At 36.8% G+C, this 24,657-nt stretch overlaps 3 protein-coding genes across 3 annotated transcripts; 2 read left to right on the forward strand and 1 right to left on the reverse strand.

The window, feature by feature from the left end:
- Positions 1-5,463: 5,463 nt before the first annotated feature.
- LOC106548685 (olfactory receptor 5V1-like) lies at positions 5,464-10,134 on the forward strand. Its single transcript, XM_087714533.1, has 2 exons — positions 5,464-5,812; positions 9,185-10,134. Exons 1-2 carry the CDS (start codon positions 5,464-5,466, stop codon positions 10,132-10,134), a joined length of 1,299 nt encoding a protein of 432 aa, XP_087570659.1.
- Positions 10,135-18,207: 8,073 nt separating this feature from the next.
- On the forward strand, positions 18,208-19,146 carry LOC106548686 (olfactory receptor 5V1-like). The gene has a single exon (XM_014066114.1). It carries the CDS (start codon positions 18,208-18,210, stop codon positions 19,144-19,146), a length of 939 nt encoding a protein of 312 aa, XP_013921589.1.
- Positions 19,147-21,242: 2,096 nt separating this feature from the next.
- On the reverse strand, positions 21,243-22,076 carry LOC148046126 (olfactory receptor 2B6-like). The gene has a single exon (XM_087714534.1). It carries the CDS (start codon positions 22,074-22,076, stop codon positions 21,243-21,245), a length of 834 nt encoding a protein of 277 aa, XP_087570660.1.
- Between the last annotated feature and the right edge of the window lie 2,581 nt (positions 22,077-24,657).

Here is a 24,657-nt window from a genome sequence, read left to right on the forward strand (position 1 = left end):
GGATGAATGAATGGATAGATAGATGAATGAATGAATGATATAGCAATAGCAATAGCAGTTAGACTTATATACCGCTTCATAGGGCTTTCAGCCCTCTCTAAGCGGTTTACAGAGTCAGCATATTGCCCCCAACAATCCGGGTCCTCATTTTACCCACCTCGGAAGGATGGAAGGCTGAGTCAACCCTGAGCCGGTGAAATTTGAACAGCTGAACTGCAGAACTGCAGTCAGCTGAAGTAGCCTGCAGTGCTGCATTTAACCACTGCGTCACCTCGGCTCTGTATATATACATATCAATATACATCTACACATAAACAAACATGTTTTATCATCAGTTTATATATTTGGTATTTGGGATGTACAAATCAAACCATCTTTGCAGTTTATCTGGATAACTGTTTTCTTTCAGATTTTTTTCCATTTTTAATTAATTTACAAGCTGCCGTTTTACTATTATCTATGCAACTCTATAGTATTCTTTTTTTGCAGTGAATGTTTTAATTTTAATACTGAAAATGCTTTACAGAGTTTCAGTTTTGTATTATGTTCATGGTATACTGTACTTTAAAGCAATTTCCCCAAATAATTTTCAAAGTGTTGCAGAATCTAAATGACCAAGGGGAAAAAAAACAATGGAAGTAGGAGCAAATTATGATTTCTTGTTCACTTGACCACACCTATCTGCCCTCTAGGGGCTGTTGGGGGGATTGATCTGCAAGGCTAGGGTGGGATCAGTTTATGTCCGGGGTTTCCAATCTCCAGGCCAGTAATGAAGCTACACATTTGCTGAATTTCAATCCCGCAGGTTTCATGGGTCCTGGATTTGGATATATTCTTCAAGTTTATGTATTTCAGCTATCTGGTTAAAAATTATTGCCCTATGTTTTACTCAGTTGAATGTTACCAACACAAATGTTTTAGTAATACCTGAATATAAATTGAGACAGGAACAATATGTTTGTAGATTGCTGTACTTAACTTCACTCCATTTCAACAGTTACATTACTCCATAGGAGTTTATGTTGTTCACCAAATAATTCCTTGAATAAAGGAACTCCTTAGTCTTCCTAAAATTTAATATTTTGGCTCCTCATACATTACCTCTCAGGTTTCCAAATTTTTCCTAAGAGCTGTAACCATTAGAGGAGAACACTGTAACTTCCCTTAGTTAAGCTTTTGGTGACTGATGGCTATGATGCTATGATCAATTATCTTACGTCTCTTTTGTAGTACTCGTGTTTTGGTCAGTGACTGTAAATAAAATGTGTGTGTGTGTGTGTGTGTGTGTGTGTGTGTGTGTGTGAATATATATATATATATATTCTTTTTCTGTTTTCGCTTCTTCCCTCCCCCCTTTTCATTTAACGGTGCATCGTCTGGGTTCTATAGCTTCTCCCTACTTTCTTTTCTAGTTTCTTTTCTCTAGTCAATCAAAAATCTTCCCCATGTTTTGAAGTATTCCGATTCCTCTTTATCCTTTATTTTCATTATCAACCTATTCATCTCTGCACAATCTAATATCTTTTTTATTATCTCTTCATCTGTTGGTAGCTTATTTAATTTGCAATTTTGGGCAAATACAATTTTTGCTGCTATAGTTACATTATAATCATATAAATATCGTCTTTATTCTGAAAAATATTACAAAGGGAACACAAACTGTGTTGTATATGCTAGCTTCTGTTTTCAGTTTTGTAATCACTCAATCTGGAAATAACTGTTGCTACTCTGTAGGTCCTTTTTCTCTGTAGACCAACATACAATTGCATTGTAAATGTAGTGAACACGTGATAGCATATTGACTACTGAAGTTTAAACAGATGGGACATATTTATGGTAATTTTTCTTGTTAAAAAGAAGGAAAGTGGGAGGAGGAGGGGGAGGAGGAGGAGGAAGAAGAAAATATGTAGTTTTCTGAATCCAGCTTTAAATATCAGAAATCATTTTTCTAAGTGGTAAAGCAGGTTTCAGTTTCAATTTGCCAAATGTAAAAATAAATATATTTCGATACTACTCTGCATATTTTATCTTGTATATAAATAAAATGGTACATTTGTCTTCTGTTTTGCAGTGAATAATAAGTGATGACAACTATCTTTAAATTTCCTTTCCTTTTCTTATTATTTGTTTATCGAATTTTTGGAACTGTCCATTTTCCTTAACACAGTACTCTAGGAGGTGAACAAATAAAAAAATATTGAAACATAAAATCAGAATATAAAATTTACAATTTAAAAAGGCAAGACTCATAAACTAATATTAAACATTAAATAAAAGATACACTATATTGTCAAAATATTCGCTCACCCATCCAAATAATCAGATTCAGTTGTAAGTTAATACTTTTGGCAATAGGTAGAAGAGGTAGAAGAGCTTTCTGGGTACTAACATCTGCATGCTCTTTTGTAGCTTCCAAGCAAGATCCCATATTTTTACAACTTTCCAAAATTGCTACCTGCCTCACCTGTGGGGAAAGAATGGCAGAGAAAGCTCTTTTCCTGCACCTCACTAGTTAGAAATATTTATCTGATAAGGTCCACAATCTTTGCCTCACAGTTGGTCTAGTCTAATGTAATGGAATGAAATTTTCATGGCTCCAACCAATATGGTTTTGCTTAGTGAAAGATAACGTAAAAGAGTATAACTGATGAAAGACAAAGGACAAACCAAAGATATATACAGGAAGATTGATGGCATAGGAAGAAGAAAAACAATGGCATTGTTTCTTTGCAATGTCTCTCTAATTACATTTTCAGTATAACATTAATATCTTATGATCATGCTGGCTCATCATACTGTATTGCTTCACTGTAACTGTTGCATGTTGATTGATTATGTGTTATGGAGTTTGTTACTTAAATTACCATCCAGAATGGGTAGAAGGAAGAGTGGAATATGAAAGGAAGTCAGTGATAATATCATTATTTTTAGAAAAATAAAATATTTGCATGTCAATAGCCTAACTAATAACAATTATGTCTAGGTTCTGTTTAACTTTTACTAAATTACAAGTGTAGCTTTAAGCAAGACAATAGCTTGAAGTCAGCAAGCTTTTTTCTTTCCAGAAGGAAAGAAGAAAACTAAACTGGCCAATTTATTCAGCTCTACCAAATATTTTTATAATCAATATGATTTCAAACTATGCTGGGAATGATTACCTCATTCTGCTTCATAACTCTCCATAAGAGGAAAAAAAATAATTACCATGGCTTCTACTTCTGTTAAAACATGCTACAAGTAGGCGAAGTAATTCACAAACATCCCTGACCTGCTCTTGAGCTGCCATAGGAAAGGGAGAAATGGGAAACTGATGAAACCGCATGGCAGCACAAGACAGATGCACATTCCAGACTTACCTCTTTTAAGGCTGTATCCCAGAGTTACTTACAGTGGCCAGAGGGGAGTGGTCTCTACAACCCACAAAATTCCCCTGTTGGCAAATGTGATTGACACACCGTGGAGGGAGAGGGGGAAACAGAGTCATGATTGGGGCCATAAATTACATGGGGTCAGAGCTGGCTTCACTTGAGTATGTGTCAGTGGTGGGTACCAGTTGCAACGGGACCAGGCATACACCACATGAACACACATAGTGCACGTGCACATGCTTGCAGTGTGTGCATGCATCTTTACCTCTTGTGATGTCTCCGCAAGCCTCTGCAAGTCTCCGCAACACTCTAGCTGTTTGGTGGAGCATCACGCAGGCACCATGTGCTGTGTGCACATGTGCGGAAGCACCAAAGAGCTCAAATACATGTAAGAAACTTGGCAGGCAGGTAGGCCCTCCAGAGCACCATACTGGAATGGTACCCGGTACTCCGGGCAGGAACCAGTACACCCATACCGAGGTGTACCGCCTGCAACACACCACTGGTATGTGTGGAGATGAAGCTTCTAATAAATTATTGGATTTCTTTTGAAGCTTGACTCGAGACTCATGATTTAATTAGGGCATCCATCAGAATCCTGACAATTCATTTGTTACTTCCATCACAGTACCCAGTAATGAAAGGAACCTAATAGAGTCATAAAATAATCCCAATGGTTTGCCCCTCAATAATCCCAAATGTTAATTCTGGACTAGAACACTGAAGACTTGCATTTATCAATATCATCCTTATGATATCGTTCATATCTTTCAAACAGAAATGTGAACAAATTATTCACTTATCACATTTGTGTACATCCCAACTTCTAATGATTCTGGCACATCAAAAGAACTAAAACAAGAAAAATAAAATTGACAAGAAAAAAAATAACAATCTTTGTTCCTAAAATCTAGGAAACTATCTATCATCCATCCATCCATCCATCCATCCATCCATCCATCCATCCATCCATCCATCTAAATGAATGAATGAATGAATGAATGAATAAATAAATAAATAAATAAATAAATAATGTAAATGTTCGTTTGTTCAAAATCTTAAATCTCCTAAAGTTCTTCACTGATTGCTTTGAAATTTTGACACAACATTGCATTCGAATACGCACATGTTTTCATATACCTATATTATATAGATATCACACCTATGACAGGTAAAACATACTTTTTTAAAAACCAGGGCCATCTGTTGGACATAAAAGTAACACACACTATACTAAATATTTCACGATTCCATTTCAATGTTTCTGATTGCATTGTTATATTGCATTTACATAGATTTCAATGTATTTTGATTTTGATTTAATTATTTTGTGTAACATTGTATTGGAATTGAGCTGTGTCTTTTACCATAGCATTCATTTTGTGAGTATAGTATATTTGGAACTGTTCGGCCTCTCTCCAGCTTTATCCCGATGGTCCCTTTATATGTGTGGCTGGGCTGCGGCCACATCCTTTCCCCTTTCTGCACCTCCTCCAATGAGCTTTGGCCATTTCTGCCAAAGGGAGACAAAGCCCTTCTGCCTTCCCCTCCCCTCTCTCCCCTCCCCTCCCACTGGGCCTTTGCTGTCTGTGGCAGGGCGGCCGGCTTACACCCACCTAGCCCAGCAGAGCTCCAGAGGAGGCAGAGGTGGAGCATTTCCTCAGCCCCACCAGCCACGCACGCTCTCCACCCATCTCCCTCACAGCAACCAACTACGGCCTCATCAAGGTGGCAGTGGTGTCAGCCTGAGTTGCAGCAGAGCTGGGGCGGCCACTGCGTGCCCTGCGAGTGTCTCTGGATGGGGCCGTGGCTGGTGGGGGCTGCCTCACATCCACGTCACCAGGGGTGGCTCGTTCCTCCTCCTTCTGCTCCTCAGGGAACGTCGGTCACTTCCTCTCACTGTTGCCACTGAGGGAAGCCGGGTCGGGGGCAGCGACCTCCTCCTCCTCCTCTCCTCCTCAGCCCTGCTGGGATGGCGCCTGAGGGAGGCATCGTTGTCATCGGTGGTGGCATCAGATATTCCTCCCACCGGCCCCCAATGTAGCAGCAGCTGCAGCAGCGTGACTCAAAGGCGGAGGCGCAGGAGAGGAAGAAGATGGTACAGCCCATGATACTGCCTCGATGGGCTGGTGGCAGCAGCAGCAGCAGCAGTGCTGGCTTGGAGGACTTCCCGCCCAGCCTGCCTCCCCTGGCCTCCGCTACCATCTCCATCTCCTCCTGCCCTCCCAGAGTGCCTCCTCCACAGAGCCTGGCACTGCTCTTGCAGGGAGGAGGAGGCATCGGGGGTCTGGCAGACGTCCAGTTGAAGATGAAGAGCAGCTTCCAGATCACCAGCATGACCCCAGCACAGATCTTGGGCAGCCTCAGCTCCAAAAACAGCAGCACCAAAGACATGGAGAACTACGACGACCTGGACAAGTCACACACCGAGGACTTCTCCTCCTGTGAGATACTGGATGTCTTGCTCTCCTGGGCCACCAGCTTGAGTTCAGCTCTTCTGAGGAGATGCTCAACAACTTCCACGAGGCCGACAGACCTGGTGCCGTCTCCACTAACCAGCCTCACCTGGCCTAGCAGCCTCCAGGCCTGAACAATGGCAGCGCCCAACTGCACCCCACTATACCCATGGGGACACCCCCAGCCTCTCTCCCACACTGGGGTCCCCCTGCCCATGTCTGGAGGGTCCCCATCCAGCCCATCTTTCCAGAGGCTGCCCATCATGGGGAGCTTGGAGGGCGTCAGGCTGGGACCTGTGGGAGCGTCTTCCATGGCAGCTCTTGCCACCGTGGCTCACTTCCATGCGGGGGCCGCCTCTGCTGGGGGAACCATGGCCGGTGCAGCGAATGGCAGGGCTCACCAGGTGGGCAAGATCCTCACAAACCTTGCTGCTGCTAGCAACAGCATGACCATGCCCGGAGGAAATCACCCTTGGAATGTTTCTTTCTTCGCATGCTATTCATAAATGTGTACAGTCCAACATCTTTTCAGCAATTGAAATATTTTTTTCACATGGACAATTATATGGTGCATGTTCTCAAGTCGGCAAACCAGACAATCTCTATATCTGCACAGACAATGAAAGAACAAAGAATATTGTATACCCACAAGCATTGTGAAATTAAACATATTAGAAACTTGTGCTTTCTCTTTTCTTTCTTTTCCATTTAACCAGGCTGGGTCACAATAACGCGTGGCCAGGTACAGCTAGTATGTGTGTGTGCATGTGTGTGTGCGTGTGTGTGTGTGAGAACCAATCTACCAATCATGATACAATCACACAATCAATCAATCAATCCACTTACTGAAACAAAGTCAGCACTCCACACACCCCCACTAAGATTTATAGAAAGACAGCAGCTCCGACCACCCTTTAAGCCAAAAACACCAGCCTGAAGATGGCAAGTGAGACCTCACCGAAAGGTTGCCAAGACAATCTCAATCTTAAATAAAAAAGGACCCAAATACAACAAGACCAGCATACATACACACATACATACATACATACATACATACATACATACATACATACATACATACACACACACACATATGTATGTATGTATGTATGTATGTATGTATGTATGTATGCACACCACATATGAATTGAATTTTCACCTGAAATGTAGCAGTGGTAGGAAACAAGGATGTAAATATTACAGCAGCAGTTAAAAAAAGGCTATAAATGCAAATTTGTTTCATCATGTATCACTATTAAGCATATGCATGAGATACTAAAATCATACTTAGTTTTTTTTAAAAAAATATCTGTCTAAATGTCAACTAAACTGTCTCCATGTTTGTGCTCTACACTCTTCCTTAAGCCTTTCATGTTTAGGGAAATATATGAATAGGCCCATTAAAAAAGTATGCACAACTTTTTGAACTGTTGAAATATGTGTGCACATGCACACACAGACACATATAGATAGGGATGCTGCTTAAGTTTGACCAATCTTCCTAAAATCTTGTAAACAAGAGGCCACTTCATATAAGTTATGAGCTATATGTTCAAAAGGAGTCTTGGTGTTATATAACAAGTTAATCCAGGAAAATATATTGACTAATAAAAACCTTCAACTAGATGAAAGAATCCTGGTCCTTTTCTAAAGAAAAAATGTAACTCAACACAATATATTGCATGGTTATTAAATACTAGCATAGAACTATGGCTAGAACTATGGCAAAATCTCCACCCATAGATTCCTGTGAAAAGGAATAATAACAATAATAGAAATGCAGAATCTTCAAATCACATAGTATTCAGAATGTGTATCAGAAAGACCTGGATCCTGAGAGACCTGAGAAAACCATAAAGCCCACTTGGGAGCAGAAAGTCTTGGAGATGGTTGTGAAATTGAAACCTGTGGGAGAAACCTGTGTTTTAAATGCCATAGAGTCATTTCAATAGGTAACATATTATTTTACCAATGCTATCTTCTATTAGATCAAACACAACTTTTTCACACTGTTATTCTGTTGTACTTCCTTTTCAAGATTTTGGGAGACAAGCAAGCATTTCATCTACTGGCAGACTTGAGGGTAAATGGTAGAAGTATTTGCTGCTACAAATGAATTCTACTTGTCACCTATAGATGTATTTTTCTTTCATTGTATTGTTTTCAGTAATGTATTATTGTTTTATCCCTGATTAATTTTACCTCTTATCAATTAGATCTCCTCAAGTATCCATTGGCATAGATGGACATCTTTTGCTTTGCTTTACCACAGCATACTGCTTCAAAAGAAGCAAGAGTAATGTTTCTTGTGAAAAGTAAGCAGTTAGTGGAAGTGAAATGTGTTTATTACATCTATCTTTGATGTTTTAAACAATAATAATATTAGATGTCTAACTTATTTCACAAAGAAATGCAGTGATTAGTTCTAACAATTAGAGAAGAAAAATGACTGTAGGGGAAACCAAATGAATACTATTATAAGAAATATCCAAATCAAATGAGTGTTGGGCAAGTCTGTTTTAAGTTTGGTTACATTTTGTCATGGATTTTATTATTATTATTATTGTTGTTGTTGTTGTTGTTGTTGTTGTTGTATTTTAAAGTAGTCTATACCATTGTAGCTACCTCACTACAGTCTTCTCTCTTTTATACTCCATTCTGCCCACCAGTATTTCTTTCTCAGCATTTTAGTAATGGGAAGATATCTTAAAGTAAATTAAGTTAAAAAAACTGATGAAAAACACATAAATCACTAAGTATGTGTTGATTGGACCTACATCAGGGACAAAGTCATTAATGATAAAAAGTTAATCTTCTCATAGGAACAGTCCAAAAGTTTCCTTAACAGACTTCTTTTTAATTATATAGATCAAATGCTGCCTAGATTGTAACATAACTATATTTTTATAAAAAGCAATAGTCTCTTTTGCATTCCCTAACTAAAAAAAGTGGGTTTCTTGGTAAAATTATATACATGATACAATTTGATACTAAAAAATATTGTGAAACTGAATCTGATATTGACTAAGATGAGATTTTAACTTGAAATATTCTGATTCAAAGCTAAAACTTTTTCAGGAAAAATTATCCTGTTATGAATGGGAAATGGGGAAAGCATCTTAAACTTCTGGCCATGAAAATAGGATGGGAGAATGAATGAAACTTGAAGACCGTGTTGAAATGCAGAATACTAACAATTTAGTATTTAGTCTGAGAAACTGAGGATCTAAAATAATGGTATATAAAGGGGCGAAGAGTTTCCACCATGAACACGTAATAATAAAAAAAAATTGGCTGGAGCCATGATTAAGCATAAATGTGATAAGATAATAACTACTTTTTTTCTCCCTCCATATCTAGTGAAAACCTACATCATGTTCTTATCAGAAACTGGGAATCAAACATCTGTTACAGAATTCATATTATTAGGATTTTTAAATATTACACATGGAAGGAACTTCTTCACCATCCTTTTCCTTACTATGTATATTATCTGCATTTCAGGAAATTCATTCATAATTACTGTAACTATGTTAAATCGATCTCTCCATACACCCATGTATTTTTTCCTTGGCAATCTTTCTTTCTTGGATATTTGTTATATCTCTGTGACTGTACCAAAAATGTTAGCAAGTCTTTGGGTGCAGTGTCCCATCATTTCTTTGACAGATTGTATTGCACAGCTTTATTTCCTTGTTGCCTTAATGAGCACTGAAGGATTCCTACTTGCCTTCATGGCTCTTGACCGCTATTTTGCTATATGCTGCCCTTTGGTCTACACCAGACTCATGACTAAATGCACCTGTCTCCAGCTAGCTACCATATCTTGGGTTTGTGGTTTTGTAAATTCTTCTCTCCATACAACACTCACATTCCGTTTGTCATTCTGCCAGTCTAATAGGATTAGTCACTTTTTCTGTGACATCCCCCCATTATTGAGTATCTCATGCTCTGATATACTATTTAATAAAGTTGCTATTTTCACAGTTGGCATATTTATAGGTCTTAGCCCTTTCTTTTTAACATTGGTCTCTTATGCATTCATCCTTCATGCTATTATGAGCAACGACCACAAAGGACGGCATCACAAAGCCATTTCTACTTGTGCATCTCACATTCTAGTTGTGATTCTGTTTTATGGCTCTGCTATCTTCACATATTTCAATCCCACATCTACTCATTCATTTGAAAAATATCAGCTTGTGGGGGTTTTATATAATATTTTGACTCCCACACTCAATCCCATAATCTACAGTTTACGGAACAAGGAAGTGAAACTGGCTCTGAAGAAATTGATGTGTCTGAGATAACTGGTCCATAGTAGTTGGGATCCAATTAAATTGTCTTAAATCAGCTTTATCCAACTTATACAGTATAGGGAAGAAGATGAACAAAAGAAATCTTGTATAAAATATGTTATCAGCCAACATGTGGCACATAAGACGAATTATGCTGCAAGTCCTCTTTCTTTCTTTCTTTCTTTCTTTCTTTCTTTCTTTCTTTCTTTCTTTCTTTCTTTCTTTCTTTCTTTCTTTCTTCCTTCCTTCCCTTTCTTTTCTTTCTTTTCTTTCTTTCTTTCTTTTCCTTCCTTTTCTTTCTTTCTTTTTTCTCTTTATTCATCCATTTTTCTGCCTTATGACATAATGCTGATAATTGTCAAAATAAAGTTATATTTAATTAAATTTCTTCAATAGTTCCTAAATTATATGAATGAAGGAAAGCATTGTTGTTCTTGAAAAACATGATAAATCTTTCAATTGCTATTGATATTCATTCTCTTTGTTTATTCTGAATTGTAATTTAGAAACAAATTGATGACATACATTTTTTAAAAATGTCCACATTATATTGTTTGATATTACTATCATTAATTTATTTTAGGGTATGGGCTATTTCATTTTTTTTTGTTCTGTTTGGGGAAAATGCATTGCAAAATCTAATAAATAGAAATATTGAATACTTGCTATTTTAATATTGTTTGTGATATTCATATCTTGAAACTACATCATAAAATCAATTCAAAGGAAATGTATGAAGAGATGTTACAGCTAAACACTGTAACACTTTTAGGATAAAAGCTTATATTTGAAAATATAATATAGAAAGTGTCAAGTCATTTTACTTGGTTACATCATTTCCCATTGTTCATTCCTAAATGAAATGTGTTAATGTTACTGAATCTCATCTTATGTCAGTTGAACATTATTATAACTGATTCCATATTTTCAACAAATTAAACAAAGTTGCTGAATATGATTACTGAAAACATAACAATGGGACTTGTATCTATTCATAGTTAATTGAAATAAATATCTCTACATAAATCTTTAAGATAGTTCAAATTTAAGAAACAAAGCATTCTTATAGAAAGAAGGGAAAAAACAACAATATCTGAGGTATCTAGAATTTCCTATTGTAACAATGTAAGTTATAACAACTTTTATCTTAAATGTGCAGAAGGAACTCCTATGAACAATAGTTTATAAATCCAAATTAAAATTCCCAGTCCAAACATCGAATCTGTAAAATAATCAATATTGCTCACCCTTCTATATTATTCCTACATATATATATATATATATATATATATATATATATATATATATATATATATATATATATATATATATATATATATATATATATATATATATATATATATATATATATATATATATATATATATATATATATATATATATATATATATATATATATATATATATATATATATATATATATATATATATATATATATATATATATATATACTTAAAGTCACATATATATATATGTAGGAATAATAAAAAAATTTGTTATATTTATGCTGATAAATAAATAAAGGGAGACTAGTATAGATCTATTTCAAGCTATTTAGCTCTCATCAGCTAGCCACACCCTTACTGGGAATCGAACCTGTGCTCTATTGCCTCTAAGGCAGATGTGTTAACCATTGAGCTACAGGGCTCGACTCCTTATCAGCGAGGCCAGGGTGAAAGGTGTATATTTAAAGTCACAACCCCTGGTATGCCCAAATATGGGAGGAAGGTCACACTTCCACTCTCTCTCTCTCTATATATATATATATATATATTAAAAAGTGGGGTGAGTGATTCTGTTTTCAGACCCACTGAGCAATTTATTTTGATAGATATACAAATAATTGTAGCAAGACAATATTATAGATGTTTGAGTTGTTCTATATGCTGAGCAACATACCCTTCCTTTTAGCAAGCCCTGTAAAAAATTTTTTTAAATATAGAACATCAGAATAATGTTTTTATCATGTTGGAATCCTCTATCAATAATGATCAAAGATATTATAAAGGGAAAATAAGAATCAAATATTTTGATTACCTATATTAAAATTTCCATCCGATCATTTAAATTGTTATAACCAAAACATTTTGGTAGACTCAGATTGCAGAATATAGTTTTTCATCATGCATTTTACACAACTGAAGTCACATTGTGTTTTATTTTTGTAGTTATAATGTTGACAGTTAATTTGGTTGTACAAAGTGCAATGACAATAAAATGAATTAAACTTGATTAACAACATGAAAGAAGTTAAGAGATAATTATTAAAATAAGAAGAGTTAAATGTAGTGAATACATAATCCATATTATATTTAGGGACTGAATATTTGTTATATCTTCAAATCATAAATAGGATACTTATTTTTTTCGCCTCAAGATGGTCATGCTGAGAGCAGCCTCAGTGAAATGCTCTCTAATAATTTTGATGGATTTTTTTTATTATTTTCTATGATGCACTGTGGATTACATACACAAAAGATGAGATTCTGAACATCAAGCAATAGATTGTGAACATCAGAGGCAACTTTCTAGGAATAGTCTTCCTCCTGCCTTTACAAATGCAGTAGAAAACGTTAACTGACAGAATAGGAACCATGGTTCTTGGCAGCATGACAGATTGACAAAGAAAAAGGAAGTGGAAAAGGAGGAAGGACAGTGAGCAGGAATTCTCCTCTGTAGGAAATATAAGAACTGTATATGCAAATGTAGAAGGAAAAGGTGTAAATGCAAATTTTGGCCCATTTGTCTTTACATGTGCCATCTGCCATTTTAAGCATATTTAAAACATGCACAAGATATTGAAAACATGCTTTTGCTCTACATACTTCCTTAGACTTTTCATGTTAAGAGAAATACATGTATAGACCCATTAAGATAAAATACCCAACTTTTCAAACCGTTTAAGCGTGCGAGTGCACGTGCGCGCGCACACACACACACACACACACACACACACACACCACTTGGGATGCTACTTAGGGTTTGATTTATCTTCCCAAAATATACTGGAGTAATATAAATCTTTAACTGGGTAAAAAGAATCCTATAAAAATATAATCCCAGCATAATCTGATACATTGATACTAAATATATAGAATTATGCATAGATTTGTGGGAAGATACCCATATACCTTGTTCCTACTTTCTTTGATCAAGTAAGAATTGCTAAGTAAGAGTTCAAGACTAAGTAAGAATTCAAGACATCGAAATTGTGATTTGTAAGGAATCTTTGTAATCTTTTGATGCTGAGTGAGAAGTCGAGGTTTACAAAATAACACACACACACACAGAATTTACAAGTGCCAAAGTATTCGGAATATGTATTGGGGAGTTCTGGATTCCCAAGAGAACTAAGAAAAACACAAAGCCTATTGGGGAGTAGATTTTAGAGATAGTTGTGGGATTAAAAACTGTGGGAGAAACCCTTATTTAAAATTCCATAGAGTCATTACAATAGATGCTGGTACTATATTATTTTACTAAGATTATATTCTATTAGATCAAGCACAACTTTCTTATGCTCTTATTCTTTCTCATGCTGTTATTATTCCTTCTCAAGATTTTTGTAAGACAACCAAGCACCTCATCAATTGGCATCCTTGAGTCTAAATGGTAAAAGTATTTCCTGCTAATTAACTTTGCTTGGCATGCATAGATGTATTTTTTTATTGTATTACTTCAAGAATGTAGTGTTTCTTTATTCCAGATTACATCTTATTAATTAGATCTCCTCAAGCATCTACTGGCATAAATGAAAGTCTTTTGTTTTGCATACTGCTTCAAAAGAAGCAAGAGTAATGTTTCTTGTGCAAAGTAAGTCTTAGTGGAAGTGAAATGTGTTTATTATATCTATATCTGATGTTTTAAACAGAAAATAATATTAGATATCTAACTTATTTCACAATAAAATGAAAGAAATACAGTGCATGGTTCTAAGAATTAGGGAAGTAAAATGACTTAATAAATCAAATAAATACTATTATAAGCAATATCCAAACCTGTAAAATTAGATCTAGCTCAAGCATTAGTTGCATAAATGAAAATGAAATGAAAATCCTTTGTTAAATCCTTTGTTTGTCCATAGTATACTGCTTCAAAATAAGCAAAATAGTGTTTCTTCTGCAAAGTAGGAATTTAGTCTCATTACAATTTAGTTTCAACAGAATAATATTAGATATCTAACCTATTTCACAATTAGAATGAAATAAATGCAGTGTGTTAGAGAAGAAAAAAATGGCTTATCAAGAAAACAAGTGAATATAGCAGTAGACTTATATACCGCTTCATAGGGCTTTCAGCCCTCTCTAAGCGGTTTACAGAGAGTCAGCATATTGCCCCCAACAATCCGGGTCCTCATTTTACCCACCTCGGAAGGATGGAAGGCTGAGTCAACCCTGAGCCGGTGAGATTTGAACCGCTGAACTGCTGATCTAGCAGTAGCCTGCAGTGCTGCATTTAACCACTGCGCCACCTCGGCTCTATGATCAGCACTATCCAAACCAAGTGAATGTTTGGACAAATCTCTTTAATGTTTGGATTACATTTCTGTCAGGGATTTGAACTTCTTTTATGTTTACACAGCCTACAACTTGATTATGGGGTCTTCTGGTCTTGCTTTCAATGTTTTCCAGCAGCACTTTAAAAAAATAATAATGATAAAAAGTCAATAATAAAGCAAAATCTCCCACTTGTTTTTGAAACACATTTTGTGTCCATCTAAAAATAGGAAATTCACCCTGAATATCAGGAGAAACTTCTTGTCTGTAGTGACTGTTGTCAATAAGTAGATTAGACTGTCACATGACAAAGTGATTTTGTTTTCTGGTAGAGGTCTTCAGAAATTTGGTGAACTTGGAGGAGGGTTGTTGTCCAAGGCTTTGCTAATGTTTCCTTTTGCCCATCCTATTCAGGCAGATTCTTCAGGGAGGCTATAATCCTTCCTCCATTCATCCTTGTTTGTTTTCAACTTTTTTTCTTATTTTTCTCAGCAACTTACAGCTATTAAACCAGTACATATTGCCATTTAAAAATAAATAAAAATTGGAATCAGGAGCATATGAGACTTCCTGCTAATAGCTTACCATGTTGCTCCATTCCTTCTCCAGCTTTCTCATTTAAGGAAATCTTGTTGAGAAGGTAGAGAGAATGCTACTTAAAAGAAGGCAGAAGAAGCAAATTATGATCAGTAGTTTTAGAACTAGATATAGCACAGAAATACTATTAACTATATTTTATGACAATTTCTGATGTTGCAAATGTTCTAGTTTATTCTTGTTTTTTGGTAGCCATTTTACAGGACATTTCTAATTTCATAGCTCTTGCAAATTTTAATGAAGTTGTATTTAAAACAGATTTTTGTCATCTTCTATTGAGAAAAATAATTGTGGTCATATGGTTCTTCATAGGTAATTATTCCATATGCACAAAGTTTCCTTTAGGGAGAAATGCATTGCTAAAATAACAATCATCAGGGAATGAATCAATTTCTAAAAAAAGTTATCATTCTTGTAAAGTATGAATGTAAAACATGACTCATTAAATCATTTATTTAGAAGACATTGCTATTTCAGAGTTTATAGGAAATTATGAATGTAACTTCCAATAATGGTTAGCTCTATGCAGAAATAAAAAAAAATATGTTACTACCCTGTCTTATTTTCTTTTGCTCCACAGAATATGGCCTTGGGCTTATTATAGGGGAGGGCTTATTATTTTCTGGGACAAGTGAGAAGCGAGGCACATCTTTTACCTTTCCAGCACCATTGCATTCTTCACCATCATGCTCAGGGAAGTGGTTGGTAAAAAAAAAACCCTTCTCGCGAGTTCAATCAAACATCGTGAAATTGTGAGAAGGTTTCTTCTTTACCAGATGCTTCCCTGAACACAATGGCAAGGAACGCAATGGAGCTGGAAAGGTAAAAAGCGTGCCTCATGGTCCAACACCACCCACCTTGCCCCAATGGTAAAGGCAGCCTGCCTGGTTCCCTTCCCCACCATCCCTATAATGAGGGGTGGGGCAGAAGTGAGGCGTACCTCTTATCTTTCCAGCTCTATTGCATTCTTTGCCCTTTCACACACTGAATCCCCTTGTAAAAAAAACCTCATGAGTTCAACTCGCAAGGTTTTTTTTACAAGGGAATTCAATAGGTGAAAGGGCGAAGAACACGACGGAGCTGGAAAGTAAGAGGCGCATCTCGCGGCCCAACACCACCCACCTCACCCCAATGGTAAAGGCAGCCTTCCTGGTTCCCTTCCCCACCGTCCCTTTAGCGAGAGGTGGCAGGTGGGGGTAGAAGCGAGGCACACCTCTTACCTTTCCAGCTCCATCACATTCCTCGCCCTTTCTCCCATTGAATCCTCTCATGAGATTTTTTTTTATAAGGGGATTCAATGGGCAAAAGGGCAAGAAACACAACAGAGCTGGAAATGTAAGAGGCGTGTCTCGCTTCTCCCCTCCCCACCCCTCACTAAAGGGGTGGTGGGGAAGGGAACCAGGCAGATTGCCTTTACCATTGGGGTGGGCGGTGTTTTTTTGCACGAGGAGGAACCGGTGGGAGGTGGAAGCACTTTGCTTTGCCTGCCGCTGTTTTTGCAGCGAGTCATCTTTTTGTCCCGCAAGCTGTACCAGTAGGTGGTACAGTGGTAATGGTGGGACCAGTTGTGCATGCGCTTAAATAGTTGGGGCAGGCTTATTTTTAGGGGAGGGCTTATTATTGCACATGCTCTGAAAAGCCTGATTATTAGCATGTCTTATTTTCGGGAAAACACAGCTAGGCATTTGGTATCTATGGGACATTTATTCCTATAGTTCATCAATAAGATTCCTATGATTCAATAGCTTTAGAGTCTCCATGATTAGCTATATTGTGGAAAACAAATCCAAGGTTCTGCATTATAGAAGATAAGCAGATCAAATGTTGGTTTCAGAATAGGAAGAGAGATATGAAACTAGTATGAAATGTTTTTTTTTTCTTTTTCAAAATTTTAATAGGCAGAACAGCTTCCTTAATAAGAAATGCATTTCTTTCTAACTACCATCACTGCAACTAATACAAATCTTAAACAGATTTGGATGATTTAAAGAAGTAGCAGATATAAAAATACTATTCTTAATTTGTCTCAGGAATGAGCCATATTTCCTATGCCTTACATAATATAAATTATTATGAAACTTGAATCACTCCCATCTGATGACTCAAGAGTGTGGATAACTTCCATATAATATTTGAAAATTTAGGGATTGAATGAGACATGTGACATACTATGTATTAATTAAATGCTTATTCTTATTTAATATACATTAAATAGTGACTTAGTTGTTTGGGCTTTTTTGTTGTTTTTTCTTTTTTATAGATAGACACTCTTGTAAAAGTTATCAGGACTGCAATTTACAGAAACATAATTATTCCTTTCTTTAATACCAGACTTGAGATGAGTTTCTCAAGTTACTATTACTTGCAGGGGAAAAGCTGTTATACACAAATTAACAGTGCATGTTAATACCGTATATTGCCATAATAAAACACTAGATGTAGTTTCCACTAGGGTGAAAATAAACCAATCATAAAATTAAGAGATAAATGAAGATGTTATTTGCAATATTTCATTTAATTAATATGCAGCTTTGCCATTAAATTATATTCTCCAAATCAGGATAAAAATAAGTAGCTTTCAAGGCATGATCACAAATCATAATGTGCAAAGGAAACCTGGATTAATCTTTCTGGGCCTGGAAAAAGAAGCTGGGAAAATTGGAACCTTCATAAAACAATTCATAATTTATTTAGGATTATTGTGTAGTGTATGACTTTTTTTCCTTGATAATGTCTTAATTTAGGAGACCAAACAGGATTGAAAGCCACGAAGAAATACTCAGAATGGTAATCAAGGCAGTGAAGTTTTTGCCAAGTGAATATTAGATGCTGGAATCCTTTTGAATGACACAAACTCTTACTTTATGTGTATAGGAACAATCAGGACCAAAGGCAATTATTGGATCAAGCCTAAAAACTATACAACATATAGTCTTTAATATCATTTTTATTCATGGTAGTCTATTTATCATGATTTCAACATGTGCTGAAAATCAAACTTTTGTCATGGAGTTTATACTCTTGGGATATATGAATATTAAACAAGGGAAGATTTTCCTCTTCCTCTTATTTCTTATTATGTATATTATTTGTTTAGTGGGAAACTCACTCATGATCATTGTAGTTGTGCTAAATCAAACACTCCACAATCCTATGTATTTCTTTCTTGGCAATCTCTCATTGTTGGATATCTGCTATATCTCTGTGACTGTGCCCAAAATGTTAACAGATCTCTGGGTAGAAACTCCGCACATTTCCTTGATGGGCTGTGCTGCACAATTATATTTTCTCATAGCATTGGTAGGCACTGAGGGATTCCTTTTAGCCTCCATGGCTCTGGACCGTTATTTTGCTATATGTTGTCCATTGGGATATACTAGATTCATGAATAAGCGTATCTGTCTTCAGCTTGCTGGGATTTCCTGGGTTTGTGGCTTTCTTAATGCTTGTCTTCATACTGTATTTACATTCCGTCTTTCCTTCTGCCGGTCAAATGGAATTAGTCACTTTTTCTGTGATATTCCTCCATTGCTAAGTATTTCATGCTCTGACACATCAGTCAATGAACTTGCATTGCACACTTTGGGTGTTTTCATAGGGCTTAGCCCTTTCTTCTTTACGTTAGTTTCTTATGCTTTCATCCTTCATGCCATTTTGAGCAACCAAAACAAAAGACACCTTCACAAAACCATTTCTACTTGTGCATCACATCTCACCATTGTGATTCTCTTCTATGGTTCCAGCATTTTTACATATATTCGTCCTATTTCCAGCTACTCATTGGACAAAGACCAACTTGTGGGAATTCTATATAGTATTTTAACACCAACTCTCAACCCAATCATCTATAGCTTACGGAACAAGGAAGTGAAAATGTCAGTGAGGAAATTGATATGTGAGAAATATTAACTTTAAATAAAATGTCAGATTTTAGGTAACGGGAGAAGTCCTGTAGCCAGTTTCATATGCATATTGTAACAAACTTTCTGCAGAAATGAATTGATGGACATTGCATAACAATAAGATTGTAGTAAAAACAATATTATAAAAGCCTTTGGTATTTTGCCTTATTTTAAATAATTTGATAATGAGAGTTTATTTGTAGGTGTTATCTAATTATTTGTGATTTTTGCATATCTCTCAGTTTTGTTTTTAAGTCTGATTTGGGTCTTTATTTCTTTCTCCTCGGTTTGCTTTTTTTTCTTTTTTGCGGAGAGGGGGAAAAATATCACTTTAAAAGTTATTATATGCCCTTTCAGTATTTATTACAAGGAGAGTTAAAATAATATTTGTATAAAATAGACATCTTGGTGGATTTTTAAAGATGTTTATTTCCTTTCTAATGTAATTTCATATTTTCCTGCTGAAATCTGCCTTCATCATTTCTTGGATGCGGTGGTTCTCCTCCTACCTCTCGGACAGGTCGCAGTCGGTGTTGGTCGGAGGGCAGACATCGACCCCAAGGCCCCTCAAGTATGGGGTGCTGCAGGGTTTGGTCCTGTCCCCCCTCCTATTTAACATCTACATGAAGCCGCTGGGTGAGATCATACGTCGGCACGGGATTAAGTATCACCAATATGCAGACGATACGCAGCTGTCTCTGTATGCCCCGTGCCAACTCAGCGAAGCAGTAGAAGTGATGTGCCAGTGCCTGGAGGCTGTTAGAGTCTGGATGGGAGCAAACAAGTTGGCACTCAATCCAGACAAGACCGAGTGGCTTCTGATGTTCCCTCCCAAAGATTGTCCAACTGTTCCATCTCTCAGGCTGGGGGGCGAAATTATATGCCCCTCAGAGAGGGTTCGCAATTTGGGAGTCCTCCTGGACCCACAGCTGACTCTAGAACACCATCTGTCAGCTGTGACCAGGGGGACCTTTGCCCAGGTCTGCCTGGTGCACCAATTGCAACCCTACCTGGATCGGGAGGCCCTTCAGACAGTCACTCATGCCCTTGTGACCTCAAGACTGGATGCGCTCTACATGGGGCTGCCCTTGAAGAGTGTTCAAAGACTCCAATTAGTCCAGAATGCAGCTGTGCGAGCGATTGTGGGTGCACCAAGGTACACCCACGTTACACCTATCCTCTGCGAGCTGCACTGGCTACCTATTAGTCTCCGAATCAGCTTCAAGGTGCTGGTCGCTACCTATAAAGCCCTACATGGCATCGGACCTGGGTACCTGAGAGACTGCCTCCTGCTGATTACCTCTCTCAGACCAATTAGATCGCACAGGTTGGGTCTCCTCCGGATTCCATCTGCCAACCAATGTCGGCTGTCGACTCCCCGGGGGAGAGCCTTCTCTGTTGCAGCTCCAGCCCTCTGGAACGAGCTCCCTGTTGAGATCTGGACCCTTACTACTCTCCCGGCCTTCCGCAAAGCCACCAAGTCCTGGCTTTTCCAGCAGGCTGGGGGGAGCTGAGAAGCATTTACCTCCACAGAAATTGTGAATGTTGGTTTTGTTTTTAATATGTTGTCTTTGTCTCATTCCCCCCTCTCCCTTGTCTTTTGTGAGCCATCCTCTGGGAGTGGGCGGCATACAAGACAAATAAATAAATAAATAAATAAATAAATAAATAAATAAGTAAGTAAGTAAGTAAGTAAGTAAGTAAGTAAGTAAGTAAGTAAGTAAGTAAATAAATAAATAAATAAATAAATAAATAAATAAATAAATAAATAAATAAATAAATAAATAAATAAATATGGAGCCTCTTGGGGGGGGGGGATCTGGCTCCCAAGGCTGCATTTTGGCCAAGCATCAGAAATCTGGATTCGCCATTCAGAAGCTCTGTTTCAGCCAGCAACCAAGATCTAGCTTGCTAGATCTTCACAAGTGACCTGGCATGGCATATATAATTCTAGAATGATGTACAGAACAGATTTTTCATAAATGAATACTTGCACAACTTACTGGCAAGAAAACAGAGTCAGAAAAGGATAAGTTTCACAAATATATAAATTGAATGGATTCATACATAAAATACTCATTTTCATAGTCCCAAAAGAAAGATTTAAGTCACTTTAATTCCCATTACTTTAACTAAGGCCTCTTTAACATCTTTGTTCCTGAGGCTGTAGATGATAGGGTTCAACATAGGAGAGACTAAAGAATAGAAGACAGCAGCTTTCTTTTCTTGATCTGCAGAGAGGTCAGACTGGGGTTGCAAGTATGTGAAGCTGATGGTGCTGTAGAACAACACAACAATGATGAGATGTGTGGCACAAGTAGAGAAAGCCCGTTGTCGCCCCTCAGTTGAATTCATATTGAAGATCACTCTGGCAATCTGGAGGTAGGAGAGCATTATAAAGCCAAGAGGCAGCATGAGGACAATTACACTCAGAGCAAAGATGAAGATCTTTATCATATAGGTGTCCAGGCAAGCTAGTTGAAGCACAGCTGGTGCTTCACAAAAGAAATGGTTGATTTCATACGGTCCACAGAAGGGAAAATTTACCATGCATACTGTTAGTGCTGCAGCATTGAAAAAACCTCCAAACCAGCATATCCCAGCCATCTGTATGCACATTGGCATTCTCATGATGATGGGATATCGCAGTGGCCAGCTTATGGCTACATAACGATCATATGCCATAAGAGCTAAGATGAAACATTCTGTCATTCCACAGCAGAGGGTTAAGTTCATTTGGACCATGCATCTGTTGTAAGAGATCATCTTAGTTTCAGAAGCCATGTGGGCGAGCATTTGAGGGGTAGTGATCAGTGTGAAGAATATATCCAGCAAAGATAAGTTACCAATGAAAAAATACATTACTGTGTGGAGACGGGAGTTGATCCTGACCAAGAAGATGATCAGGCTGTTTCCAATAACCGTGATAAGAGACATAGTGAAAAATATCATAAAAAGGAATGGCCAAAGTATGGGATGACTGGTAAAGCCTAGAAGAATGAACCCATTCACTGCAGTCTCATTCTGAGTCCACATTTCACCCACCAAATTTCACCTATATGAACAAAAAATGATTTTTTTCTTCAATATTTAAGCTGAGAAAGAAATATTATTTTCATTGTTCTGTTCATTCTCTAGTTTCATTTTGGTATGTAAACAGAGAACTAAAATTAATAAGAAACTTTAATACAAGCACTGAGTTTAATATTTATGAATCATATGGCAGAATAAATAATCTCATACAAATTTTGTACATTTTTCAAAAAAATTTCAGTGTGCCAGTGAGAAAACTATTTACCAATCATGCTTGACAGAATTTAAATCTCATTCTTTACAGATTTGACTTCTCAATAAATAGAAGAGTTTCTTTTTTTCATTTTTGTACCCTGGCAAATGTATTTCTGGCTTACTTTCTGTATAAATACATGCATTTTTCTATGATTTTATATCATTAAAGGAATGTTAAGTGTTATACAATAGGTAGCATCTTCTCATTGGCAATCAATAAAAAACAAAATATGGCTAAGCAATTTAAAAGTTTTATAGATCAACTACCTGATGGAGGATATGTGAAAGATATTTAGTATGCATGTTTCCTTTCTCATTCAATTCAATTTAGTGATGGGTATTATAAAATACATGTCTTTTTATACAACTTAGATTCTCTGTTGAATTCTTTTAAAATTTTGGAATAGGACCTTTCTTTATGATGATATATGAAGTTTCAGATTATCAATCTAATTTATCAAGATAAGAAAAAGTTGTGTAGGTTATAGATCTAATGCTGCTGCTAGTCATTACTGTAGTTATAATTACAATATAAGTATTGGAATAAACATTCTAATAACTTAGATAACTCTGTAATTTAACCTTTATGTTTTTCCCCAGAATCTTGAAAGTATAATGAAAGTATAATGAATAAACACACACACATACACCATACATACACACACACACACACATACATGAATAATTTCTTAGTGCTTACAACTTACAATTGAAAATAAAATGATTAATTTGGAAAATCCTTGTGATCTTTAAGTTGAATCACCATAAATCTGAAGAAAATGCTTGGAAGTATCAGGATTTTAAACATGTAGCTTAGAATTCTGTATATATCTAACTACTCTCAAAACTCAAAACTCAGCCACACTTACAACATGATGCTTCATGAAAGAATAAACTTTATGCATTTTTAAAGAAATCATTTAATTCAATGTTCATGAACTGTCTTAGAAAAATAAAACATTCTTGGTTCCTCTTTAATATGGTACAATGCTTTAAAATGATTTAAGATGCATTTGGGTTTAGTAAAGTAAACTATATGTTGCAGTTTTTCTTTGAAAATATTATCCCATATTTAAGGGTTTGATTAAAAGGCATAATTCAAAGGTCTCAATATTCTTTATGAAAGTAAAATTGCATGGCATAAATCAAACTTTTTCATTATTTCATTAGTTTATTAGTTTATTTTTATTTATTTGTAAATTTGTGGCTATGATTGGCCCTTCATTCATACAACAACATGTAGTTCCAAGTCCCACTTACCTTTTTTTCTAACTATTTTGAATGCTAACTGCAGTTGTACATCATCGATCTGTCTGTCTGTCTGTCTGTCTGTCTGTCTACCAACCTACCTATCTACCTATCTCTATATGAACAACAGTACGGAAATAATTGGAGAATTCTGCATCTTCACCAGGTTCTGAAATGAAATATGTTTCAGAGAAAGAACTAGATTAAAATGAAAGTCTAACAAGGAGAAACTCTTATTTTCTCTGAAGTATTCAAACAATTTCCCTTGAGATTTTCCCACTCTATTAACCTTTTCATTCCTTAGGGATACCTAGCCTTAAAGAACAATTAATTTGAGTCTCTAGGTTAAACAAAGTAGAAAGTTTTGTGCAACTATGTAAAAGAGGATTTTATTTCTGCACATTTGGGTGGTTACAGTGGAGCAGTCAGTGAGAAAGCTACTTATAGTGAAGAACATATGACTGTCTTACCAACCATTTAGACATCACAGCAGTTTCTCCTGAGACTTCTAGAAACCTAGGTCAAAGGAAGATAGAACATGTAGGAAGCTGTACAATATCTCTTGGTTGTGGCAACAATGCTAAGGCTAACTTAGAAACCTGAGGCTGACTATTGAAGCCCCCCAGGCCTGATACTTCTGCCAAGTGCCACACTGCTTGACTTGATGCGAATGTGCGAGTTTGCGAATGGTCGGCAGCCTCCTTGCTCCGGCTGGGTAGGCGGAAAGAAACACTGGAAACATCGTGGTTTTAGTGGTGAGCCCTGCAGGAAGGGGTCTAAATGGTAGAATATGACCCAGGAGACCTGACCGGTTGGTCAGCTGAGGGGTCGCCAAACCTTGGACCGATTGATACTATCGTGCCAGCAAGGGGGTGGCTGGTCCGGATGGTGCCGAATGAGATCAGGCGGCTGGCCTTGCTGCCACTGCCATGGCCCTCCCAAGCCCCCCCCTCATCATACTTTGGCCTGAGGCGGTCCTGGT

Source organism: Thamnophis sirtalis, unplaced genomic scaffold (assembly GCF_051295495.1).
Source record: "Thamnophis sirtalis isolate CommonGarterSnake01/CBP01778 unplaced genomic scaffold, rThaSir2_p1.2 scaffold_4, whole genome shotgun sequence".
Classification (NCBI taxonomy): Eukaryota; Metazoa; Chordata; class Lepidosauria; order Squamata; family Natricidae; genus Thamnophis; species Thamnophis sirtalis.

Excerpts from the sequence above, each read along its gene's own strand:
- LOC106548685 (XM_087714533.1), top strand. The coding sequence starts at position 5,464 with ATGGTACAGCCCATGATACTGCCTCGATGGGCTGGTGGCAGCAGCAGC. Across the intron at positions 5,813-9,184 it reads CACCGAGGACTTCTCCTCCT|TGAAAACCTACATCATGTTC; the intron begins GTGAGATACTGG and ends CTCCATATCTAG.
- LOC106548686 (XM_014066114.1), top strand. The coding sequence starts at position 18,208 with ATGATTTCAACATGTGCTGAAAATCAAACTTTTGTCATGGAGTTTATA.
- LOC148046126 (XM_087714534.1), bottom strand. The coding sequence starts at position 22,076 with ATGTCTCTTATCACGGTTATTGGAAACAGCCTGATCATCTTCTTGGTC.